General features: G+C 44.0%; 1 protein-coding gene across 3 annotated transcripts; it reads left to right on the forward strand.

Annotated features, from left to right (window-relative positions):
* The first annotated feature begins 1,525 nt into the window (after positions 1-1,525).
* On the forward strand, positions 1,526-10,269 carry LOC115589726 (phospholipid scramblase 2-like). 3 transcript variants are annotated; one of them, XR_003985581.1, is made up of 9 exons: positions 1,526-1,976; positions 2,638-2,726; positions 4,685-4,974; positions 5,563-5,605; positions 5,789-6,009; positions 7,289-7,450; positions 7,912-8,073; positions 8,181-8,466; positions 8,516-10,269. XR_003985581.1 is itself a non-coding variant. In XM_030430835.1 (8 exons), exons 2-8 carry the CDS (start codon positions 2,714-2,716, stop codon positions 8,238-8,240), a joined length of 951 nt encoding a protein of 316 aa, XP_030286695.1. In that variant the 5' UTR covers positions 1,526-1,976; positions 2,638-2,713; the 3' UTR covers positions 8,241-10,269. The 3 variants fall into 3 exon arrangements, 2 of the variants coding, with proteins under 2 accessions (XP_030286695.1, XP_030286696.1); XM_030430835.1 differs by having other exon boundaries at positions 8,181-10,269; XM_030430836.1 differs by lacking the exons at positions 1,526-1,976; positions 2,638-2,726 and adding an exon at positions 4,386-4,515 and having other exon boundaries at positions 8,181-10,269.
* The last annotated feature ends 972 nt before the right edge of the window (positions 10,270-11,241 follow it).

Below are 11,241 nucleotides of genomic sequence, written 5' to 3' on the forward strand. Positions count from 1 at the left end.
TGACTTTTCCTAAAAGTGTCCGTATTTTAATTTAGAATAGTTTGTTATATAAATTACACAGAAGACAACGAAAATATGATATGCTTTACCTATTTCGGCCATAGGCGGTCATATTGACCGCATCATTTCGCGGGGTTTCATTGTTAGATTTTTCGCACGGTTTGCTGCTTTCATTGTCTCTTGTCTCTAACTATGTTAGCGGTCTCCAGCTGTGCTTCTTTGTTAATTTACTTGTAAGTTAATTATTATATAGTTGTATTACATAGCCTGGTTGGCACCATGGGCAAACAAAAACGGGAGTTGCCCCCTCCGTGAAAAAGCAAGCAGAGCTGTTCAACACAAAGATGCTGAAGTGATGCGACTCTGACTGTTTAGCAGGGAAAGCCGAGGAAGAATGTCTGCATCCTGAGTAGAGTTTAGATTCTCCCTGACCCGGGTCGGGCCGGGCCCTTGATCAAGCCTTTGTGTGTGTGTGTGTGTGTGTGTGTGTGTGTGTGGGGTTTTTTCACATCTCTCTCCTCCCTCCATTGTTGTCTGTGTTTGTGTCGCTGCGTGGTGTTACATGTGAGTTGCCCTCATGATGAAAACGTGACTTGTCGCATACGTCACATCACTCCCCAGGACTCAAGAAGAAAACAAAAATATGTGTTTTTACTAAGGAAAAAAGCGGTACGCGAAGATGGTCAGTGGCGGTCTTCTATAACCTCTTTGACCTGGCTGGGATCAGAGCGGAGCGGAGGTAATCTGTGTAGAATGTGACCAGTGATCGCAATGGCTCTTTTTTTGTTTTTATCTTCAGATCAGCTCATTTTCAGCTTTTTTGATTATTATTTTTGATATTAGTATATATTAATAAGTGTTAAAATAAAATATTTCGTAATCAAATAAGTTCATGAGGTGCTCCCCACTGGTTTGGTTGGTGCCCCTGGGCACTTGCCCAGTCCAGTCTATGGATAATCCGGCCTTGCTTGTAGCCTTCTGAAGCTAACTTGTACATTCATTTTTTGCCACTAGCTACCTCACCTTCTCCACCTTGGAGACAGAAAAAACGTAGATTTAACTACTCTTTAACTAACTAACTTTTTACTACGTTTAACAGCAACTAAAATACTAAAAAAACAAACAAAACATATTTAATAATATTCCAACAGAATTACATATCAAACCGCAGAAAATGTGTATTTGTATTTGTAACTTCTTGTCAAAGATTTACACTTAATAATTAGACACAGTGACAGAGAAAGTGGGGCTTGTTTTCAGGCCGATTCAGTTGTTCCATTGATAACGTTAGATTTTATTTTAGCCTACTAATTCAACCAAGCAACACCCTGTTCATGTTGTTTTAAACCTATATTTACTTAAGATACTTCGAGTACATCGAGCTGATAAGACTCTGACAACTAAAAAGGGGGTTTAACTTGTAAAAGGATGATAAATCACTGTTGTTTAATGTATTAAACGTAGGTTTGTTGACCCACGACGTCATAATCAAACCGACATTACGTGCCTGTCATTACTGAGGTTTTGGCGCCATCTGGTGCTTTTCGCCGCCGCCATGTTGAACCGAGCAGCCCCTCCTTCCTCCTCCTCCTGCTGCTGCTGCATGAACACACTAATAACATGTTTCCATGTTAACGACTCGAGCCTGTGACATCGTGTCCGGAACAAGCTGACGCTACGAACCTTTATTTAAAACATCGTATTAACCGGGTGGTGAACGTCATGTTCAGATGTGTCTCTGTGGCATCATGGCAGCTCACTGAAGCCTTGCTAATGGAGATCGTGTGAGGCTGGAAGGGGAGGAGAATATCTTCAGGGAGGAGAGGAGTGACGGCTGCAGCTCAGCAACGAGGAACAGAGAGACGACGGTGAAAAAACGAAAACCTCAAGGAAACCACCGTGGATCCGTCTGTTCTCTAAGTATCACTTCTCTCACCTCCATTGTCACTTCTGTCTGGAGCCCAGCGGCCACACAGGTGAGACTCCTCTACATGTTTTACTTTGTGAATGTGGTGAAGATGTGAGGGTTTATTGTCAGTCCCGTACACTGTGTGTGTGTGTGTGTGTGTGTGTGTGTGTGTGAGGCAGAGATATCCTCGCCTGTGAAAGTTACTGTAAGTTTAATGACCTCGTGAGAAGATTTTGTTTCTAGCTTTGTGTTTAAACCGGAAATGCCTCATTAACACAGTGATATCTGATATCGATGTACAAAAATAAAAGCACGAGGAGCAGCAGTGGAAAACTTTAATGAGCCGCCTCTGTTCACACCTGGCACACCCACACTCCCACTGTGTCACGGGTCTCAGCTCTCAATGCTTCATCTGCAACAAAAGACTTTAGTCCTCACTGTCACATGCTTCTTCTTCATAGTGGACAAGGACCTTTTGACTTCTGGGCTATGATATGATGGTAGAACATATACTGTCCAGTGCTTTTGTAAAGGTGAACCAGGCACATTATGTAATGGTTACAGACAGTAACGCATGATTGTGTGACTGAATAAGGTGAATGCACAGTGACGTTAGATTGGTTCTGTTGTGGTCACTTTATGTTTCAGTAAAGTTCCCCTCCTCCCTTCTGATTTATGTCACGCCCCTCCTCCCTCTCATGTTTTCCTTCCCCTCTTCTCTCCTCAAGTTTCCCACAGAGACCCTGGGAGTGGACCGGGAAGTGTGACCTCCTTTCACTGCGCGAACAGAACCAGCTCCTCGCCATGTCCGCTCCTGGTAGGTAGCTCAGCGCAACCAGCTGAGAGGTGGAACTTCTTTCTCTCTTTTTCTTTACACACTTAGTTTGACTTTTAGACAAAAGATTATAGATTATAGATGAGATGTAAAAGCAGCAATGTGAGTTGTTCCTCTGTCATTACACTTGTCATTACTTCCTTACTGGCTGCATTGTGAAATGATTGCATCTCAGAGTTTCCATCACACTTTTCTCTGAGCATCATTGCGTAGTGAGTCAAAACCCAGTCCTGCCCCCGGATTCCTCCAGTAACCTTTAGTAATTTTACCCTCCCCGAACGTGTTGAAAGTTTAGATGAATTCCCAGAATGGCTGCATGAAAACACCAGTCCTGATTTTGGCCCCAGTCCACTCCTCCCTCCTGGTGGAAAGGATCAGTTCAGGACGTGAAAGGCACCTTTGTGTGGTCACGTCCGTTCGTGTACATGAGGGCAGCTTTCCTGAAAAGGCACGCTAGTTCAATTTTTTGATTTTGTGTTTCCTGCAAGTGGAGCAAGGAATGTGAAAAAGGGTGGAGCGACAACGAGCCTCAAAAAACTCAGGCAAGGCAGAAGTGGAGGCAGTTTTTCTGGCTTAAATCCAGATTTGATCTGAGATTTAGAGCGACCAAAGACCTCAGTCATGAAGGAGTGTCAGCAGAAGATAATCCTGTGACCTTTAAAAATGTGGATCAGATTTGCTTAAAGGTCCCGTTGCCCTGTCCTGCCATGTAAACAAAAACCTGTTCGGCCAGCTATGGAAAGAATGAGAGACCAAAACACAGCGCACAAGTCAACACCGGTGACACCGTGTGATAATGACTCCATGTTTCTGTTAAAGGCAAGGCAAAGAAGTTCATTTGTTTATCAAATTTCATTTGAAGTAAACACACACAGGGGAGATAAGAACAGGAACTGAAAGCCACACACCCACAAAAAAATAAATCATAATTAATGCTTATCACAAAGACTAACACCTAAAGCTAGGCTTAAGTGATCAGTCGGTCATCCATGAGTTTTCAGTGGATTGTGTCCGTGTTATGATAATTATAGGTGAGGCATGCGCTAACACAAGATGAGCGGCTGGTGGATATGTGTCATCTGTCTTCTGTTGTGAAACCAAATTACAGAGAATCTGTGAGTGAGTGAACATGTGACAGTCAGCGACCTCATGCCCTTTCCTGTCACACCCACTTCTCTCAGACCGGGACTGGAGCTCTTCTCCCTGTTATTTGAAACTACACCCAGGTGTCTGTGCTGGTTCAGTGATCCGGTATTACCCACTCACTCACTCACTCACTCACTCACTCACTCACTCTGGACTCTGTTCCTTGATGCAGTTCACACGGAAAAATGAGCAGCAACCAAAATATCTATTAAAATATTAGAAAAATGTCTTCTTGTGATATGATGTGAAGCTTCAGGCTGATGTGGAGCTGCGCCACAGATGAAGAGCCCTATCAGCCAACTGTACTGTGTAATGAGAGCATTTATTGTAAGTTACAAGTTAAAACCACAGAGACCATTAGTGTGAAACACAGTGCAGTGCTGAATGTTTATTGCTCACTAATGAGCGCTCTCAGTGGGCGCTGTGGCTCAGCTAGTAAGTAGCTTATTGGCTGTGCAGGGAAAGTAGGATGATCCACGGTAAACACACACCCTCTCACACACGAGCAAAGAGCAGCCGCTATCAGCCAGCCACAGACATTTCACCGCTTCCTCTGTACGAGTCAGTGTGGTGCCGCGATGATCTGAGTGATCGTTCAACAAGTATTTTATTGTCTTACTGAACGGTGAGAGGCAGCTTCATGGGCTTTCTATCAGTTGTATTGTGCTTTTTAATTATCGTCTTCTTAATGTAACTTGTGTTTCAGGTTTTTGATGGAAATGTGTGGTTTTGTACGTGTTGAATTAAAGTTAAATCTGCAGGCGATGATGTTTGGCCTCATATTGTTTTTCCAGGTTATCCGAACCAGGCTCCCTACCCCATGGCTCAGCCTGGCGGCTCCGTGGCCCCTTATCCATCCGCTCCAGGCGGGTATGGAGACCCCAGTCAGGCCCCTCCACCAGGCTTCAACATGGGCTACAATCAAGGCCCCCCTCCTGTCATGTACCAGCCTGGTCCGATGGGCCCAGGACCAGTTCCAGGACCGGAGTACGGTGGCCCTCCTGGAGGGATCTCCCCGGCTCCGGCTATGGCTCCGGCTGCGGTTGCTGTTGGGGTCCCACCAGGACTCGAGTACCTCACACAGGTAGGACAGAGGCAGCTGGCTTTGTGTCTTAATAGGCCGAAGATGTTAACGCAGCTCCACCTGTTTAAAGTGTTGTTAGCTTGAAGTCAGATGAATGATTGATGCACCACTCCTTCAGCCTGCTGACAGTGACTGTGGTCAAAGTGATTAACGATAAGAAACTACCTTGAAAGGCTTGTGTGGGTTTGGAACACTCCTTTAAGGCTCTCAAACACCTTAAAGTCAAATACAGGTCACTTCAGAAATTGGAGCCAATCACAGTGGAAAGAAAGTGGAAGTCTAATTTTTGTCTATTCAAATCAACAGTTTGAGTCCGTCACCACAACCATTTAACTTCTAAAGATCACATCCAACATTTTTCTCTAAATATGTGTAGCTGAATTTGTTTAAAGGTTTACACACAGTTCAGACTTAGACTTTAACTTGCCTTTATGGCTCTCCAGCAAATAACTGTGGTCACCCGGTCAGATACTGTAAACACAGCAGACACTATCAAGATTGTTAGTGGACGAAGCTGCTTTGCATTGCAAACAAGTTAAACGTTCCCCTTCGTGTTCGTTCTCTAAATGGTTCCTCTCTTGATTGTAGATTGACCAGATCCTGATCCACCAAAAAGTCGAACTCCTAGAAGGTAAAAGCAGGTTCACGTTCACACTTGTCTCTTTGTAAGCTGCAGCACTTGACCTTTAAACCTCTCAGTGTAAAGCAAATCGATAAAGTGACACCTGTCCTTGGACTACTTTACTTATCTGCATTTTGTTCTATGATCTTGTGCACTCGTTTCCCTTTCTCCCATCCGCTTTGACCCTTCCAGCATTCATCGGTTTCGAGACCAACAACCAGTACGAGATAAAGAACAGTCTGGGCCAGAAGATCTACAAGGCTAAAGAGAAGAACGACTGCTGCACCAGGAACTGCTGCGGCTCGCTGCGCAGCTTCGACATGAAGATCAAGGACAACACGGACAGGGAGGTGATCCGTCTCATACGGCCTCTTCGCTGCGTCTCCTGCTGGTGTCCCTGCTGCCTGCAAGAGGTCCGTCTATAACTGAGTCACTGTTCTGCATTGATTTACCAGACCAAGACCAGTACTGCACCTGTGTCATAGTTAATATGTGACCAATCACTCACTTCATTTAGTGAGACACACTCTGTGATATGTTATAATCTCTGTTACCCAGATAACCTTTATTACAGGTGTTAATACTTCACCATATCAGCACCTGTGAAGAGATTCTGATTGAAAAGCGTCAACTGTTACTTTGTAAAGCAACTGATTCATAGTTTATCTTTGCTGGCTGACGCAGACCCAGTCATAAATGTGTTTCCCTCCTTGCTGCTGCTGTTAATGTTTGCGTTTCACTGTGTGTTCTACACAGATCGTGTTCACGGACGGAAAGTACGTTTTCTCGGAGCCCACTGAAAGTGTGATCTAAAGGGCGGGCCCATTAATGATACCATCAATAGTGAGGAAGCCAATATTCGGCATGTGTGCAAGTGTGATATGGAGACTTGAAGCCTCTAGTGCACATGCAGTGTCGTGGGTGAGCTGCCTATTAGTACCATCTAAGAGAACTACTCAATGCGTGATCAGCCAACTAGTGGACAGTCGCAGAAAAGAAGTCTAAATCTACTAGCTTGGGTTTTCGACGGCAGTGTGTATGCAGGTTTTCACTCCAGCTGAGGATTAAAGCCGCCAATTTCTCAGATCCAGCCACTTTTATTTAGAGTTGAGCAACTATTAGCATAAAAATCTGCAGCCTCACAGCTCTCAGTGGCTCATATTCAGAGGCTTCTGTCTTCTCTTCGTTGGTCTAGTGTTACCGTTGAGTTGCTGACTGAGAGGCCCTTCGACGTCTTTGTGCTCCGCTCCTCTCTGCTCAGCCGGGGATTTGTTAGGAACATGAATGGCCCTTTGTTCACACCAGCTATCTCCTAGACTCCCCCGATCCTCTGCCATCCACCTCTTCCCTCTACCGTCTCTGTTTAATCACATCGTTGGTGATCTGGCTGCAGTATGTTCCCATTGGCCTGAGCCCAAGCTGCTGCACTCGCATACTGCAGGTCTGTTTACTGGCCAGACAGCAGCCATGTGAAACGTATTACCTTTGTTATGTGGTGCCACAATGGAGCAGTCAGAGGCTCACTTATCATTCCCGCTATCCCGTGTGACAAGTGTGACATGCAAACCCCGTGAAGTGTTATTTATAGCTGTCGGTGTCATGGGACGAGGACAGATTTTCAGAAACTCGGGGATAACGTTCTAATTTTGTGTGATGTTAGAATGTGTTTGTAATTAAATGTTTGACCCACAGATGGAAGTCCAGGCGCCGCCCGGCACCACAGTGGGCTACATCAAACAGGACTGGCACCCTTTCGTGCCACGGTTTTCCATCCAGGGAGAAAACAAGGAGACTGTGATGAAACTGGAGGGGCCCTGCTTCGCCTGCAACTGCTGTGGGGACGTCAACTTTGAGGTGAGGCTCCTGTAAATCTGTGTGAAACTCAACTTTGATAAATTCCATGTGGTTCAGCCAGCAAATAACTTCAGGCACCTTAGGTAAAACACCCATTATGTTATTGAGTTAGATGAGAAGATTATAGAAGATCATTAAATTAAATAAACCAGATACAACATTTAATCAGTGAGCTCAAGAGATGCTGGTAGACAAATGAAGTTATCTAGACAGAGACAGGCTAGCTGTTTCCCCCCGCTTCCAGTCTTTATGCTAAGCTTAGCTAACTGTCTGTAGCTTGATTTTATCCTACAGACATGGCAGTGGTTTCAAACTTCTCATCAAGAAACAGTTGAGCTTATTTTCCAGAATGTCACCTGAGCATTTGGATACATAAACAGATCCAGCTCTCCTCACCATGACATCACAGTGTAAAATACTTAAAACGTCTCCTTCACGTTGTTGTTCTCGATGCTGTTCAGCTCAAGGCCAAAGACAGTGACAAGTCCATTGGCCGCATCAGCAAGCAGTGGAGCGGCCTGCTGAAGGAAGTCTTCACTGATACCGACAACTTTGGCATCCAGTTCCCTCTGGACCTGGACGTGAAGATGAAAGCTGTGCTCATGGGAGCCTGCTTCCTCATTGTAAGGCCACATCCTTAGTTTATTGCCTTAGTTTTGCACACATTTTATTTGTTTCACTTGCCTAATCAGAAGGATTCACCCTTTCCCTCTTTGCTGTTTCTTTGCAGGATTTCATGTTCTTTGAGAAGGTTGGCGAGGCCAACCAGCGCAGCACCGTGTTCTCATAACGGCGAGGAACACATCAGCATGAGAGCCAGGACTTTCTCCACTTACGCCTTCTCCGGCCATGTAATCTGTTTTTCTGTTTCTCTTTTTCACCCACCCTTCATCAGATTCCAGCCAACATGGTGCCATCCTTTTATACACACAGACCAAAGTGAACTCTTTCACCACGGATTGTTTTTCAAATCTATCCAAACCCTGTGAGTGACACCAGCGGCCATGTTCCTTACACTCCATACAGTCTGTAGATGTTTATCTACTTTTTAGTGAGTGAGCAAACCTCCAGCCAGTCCTGCCAAAGAAAGTCAACCCTGCCCTCGATGTCGTTTTTAACCCCAATACACAGAAATATGAATGAATATCAACACATATGTTTGAATGTGCTTTATACTACTCTGGAATGAACGTTTCATATTCATGCCGTATGTTTATCTATTACCATTACACTCATAAGTCATGTTTTATGAAGTAGATCTAGTTTTAGTGCAATACTGAGTTGGATGTAGAGGCTATATGCATCGTTTTGTTAGAGTGTTAAGCCATGCTAGCGGCTAGCAGCATTTCCTCTTGGGCCACCACTTCCCTGAATGGTAAAGATGGTGACAGCCCATTGGTCGTGATCCTTTAAGCTCTTCAACATTTAGTCACCCTGAATCCTGATTTAATATTTCTTAAGACTTAAAGGTGCAATATGTACACTTTTTGTTGAAAACATAAAAAAAAATGATCACAGGAATGTGAAGAAACAGTTTTGACATTTTATTGCATCGCAAAAATATCTGCTTAAGTTAGCATGCTAACCAGCTAGCCACAGCTGTCGCAGTTCAAAGCTAATGTGCTAGCGTTGTGAACACTCGTATTTTCCCAGTGCTCCAAGCTCCCAGTCCAGACTGCTAGCTGCACAGCTAATTAGGCTAACTAGCTAATGGAAGCTACAGCTAGCAGCAGTTACTCTGGTGATTTGCTGCATGTAGCTCAAAGGACTGCTGTGCCTTTAGCATGGCTGCAGACATTCAGTCTAAACTGCTAAAGCATTACATAAAACGTGAACATTAGCCACAGTCAACAGGCTGTCATTACAGGGGGAAGTGGTGGTTGTGTTAGCAAGTGAAGCGGGAAGATGTTCAGTGACCTTCAGTTGAAGGTGTGAATACAGGAGTCGACACATGCTGACAGTATTTACCAAAGTGCTCTTTCTCTACCTCTCAGCTGCCTTTCCTCTCTGTGTCTATGTCTTTCCTCTCTGTGTCTATGTCTTTCCTCTCTGTGTCTGTGTCTTAAGTGTACATAATCTAACAAAGCTGTAGCACAGGCTGCAGTGTAGACGCTCTTACGCTCCCCTGTGGCTCTGTGGTTACCATGGAGGAAGACGCCGCTGCCAAACCTCGCCCTCCGATTTCTCCAGATACCACTGAACATGTGCCAGTGTGGTGATACGCGAGAGAGAGAGAGAATGTAGAAGTCCAAATAGAAATAAAGTAGAAGAAGAAAAGCAGAAGTTGTGGTTAATGAACCCTCAGTCTGACCTGTAAGTGATTGAGTCTATCAGTGACAGTTAAGAAAACAGATTAACTTTCTGTAAGAGGGACTTGAATGCGATCTGTAATCAGCTCTGTGCGTTTGAATGATAAAGTGTCAGGTTAATGTTTGTGAATGCAAATCTGTTCTGTATTTAATATTCACTCTGGTTTTGACCGTTCTCGTGACATAACACATGGGTGTTGCCACTAGTTTTCTCTGATCCAGACTGCAGCTCTCTATTACAGTCACTAACTAACTGCTGTGTCTTGTTGCCTATGCATATAGAGTAAATACTACTAACCCTAAAGGAAAGAAAGTAATCCAAAAGATGTACAGAACATTTTAACGCAAATATTTGTTCTGCGTGTTTTATGTTAATTTGCAAGATTTTCATAAATGTTCTCTTCAATATGTTGTATAACTCTTGTATGTTGTGATTGTGAATGCCATTTTTTTACAGAATCCAAATGAATACCCTGTAGTTGTTCAGAAATAAAACAACTGTCGTACAAAGCCGTTTGTTAAAGTGTTGTTGCCTTCTGCTTCAGTGTCCAGGAAAGTTCGGGGGAAGCCCCAGTGAAACCTAAATGTGGAACATCTGGTCTCACTCGGAAAAAATGATCTTTGCCTCACAGGGAACTCCAGGATCTCATGTCCACCTTCATGAAAACTTTTATACTTGGTGTAAAACTGTCTAAATACAACGTGCACTTAATTGACTTCATTGTCGTCAATGAGTGTTCTTTATTTATCCGCTTTCAGTTATCAAACACATGATGTCCGTGCCCTCCTACATTTGCAGCTCTCTCCTGATCCTACAGTGATCAAACTCCTCCACCTCCTGGGAACATGTGGGAAATACAGCCATGGTACTTCGGAACATGTCTGCACTTGTCCATGAACGTCTCAATGCTCCTCAGAAGTAACTCAAAGTAGACCCATAATCTGTAATTCTGTACTTCTCATTAGACACGGATCAACATTTGCGTGACTCAGCAGCTGGTTTTACAAGTTAACTAGATATTCAGCCTACTGCTGCTGCTGCTGCTGTGTAAATATATACAGCAGTGTGTCAATGTACACAGATTTAATAAGTCATATCCCATTATGAAGAACACAACAGCAAATATGTTGTTGAGTAAATATGGAAAATGACCAACCAAACACACCGCTGCATCTCCGAGGTGTGACCGGGCCGATGACTCAGCGGCACAAGAGTTCACGACCTTCCTGTTTAAAGCTCTGATCCTGCGTTCAGCGCAGTGTTAGCCTTTGAATTATATAATGTCATAGATTTAAAGATGCTAAATATGTGCGAAATGGAGTCTTTCTTTTCAAACCCTGGTGCATACATTACCCACAATGCAACGCAATCACCTACAGTTCCCCAAAATCTTTATCCGGGATCCTTTACCTCCAAAACCATTAAAGCAGCAGCAAAACCAGAGAGTGCCTTTTGTTTTTCTACACCATGAATTCCTTCTT

This window comes from Sparus aurata, chromosome 10, assembly GCF_900880675.1.
Source record: "Sparus aurata chromosome 10, fSpaAur1.1, whole genome shotgun sequence".
NCBI classification, from domain to species: domain Eukaryota; kingdom Metazoa; phylum Chordata; class Actinopteri; order Spariformes; family Sparidae; genus Sparus; species Sparus aurata.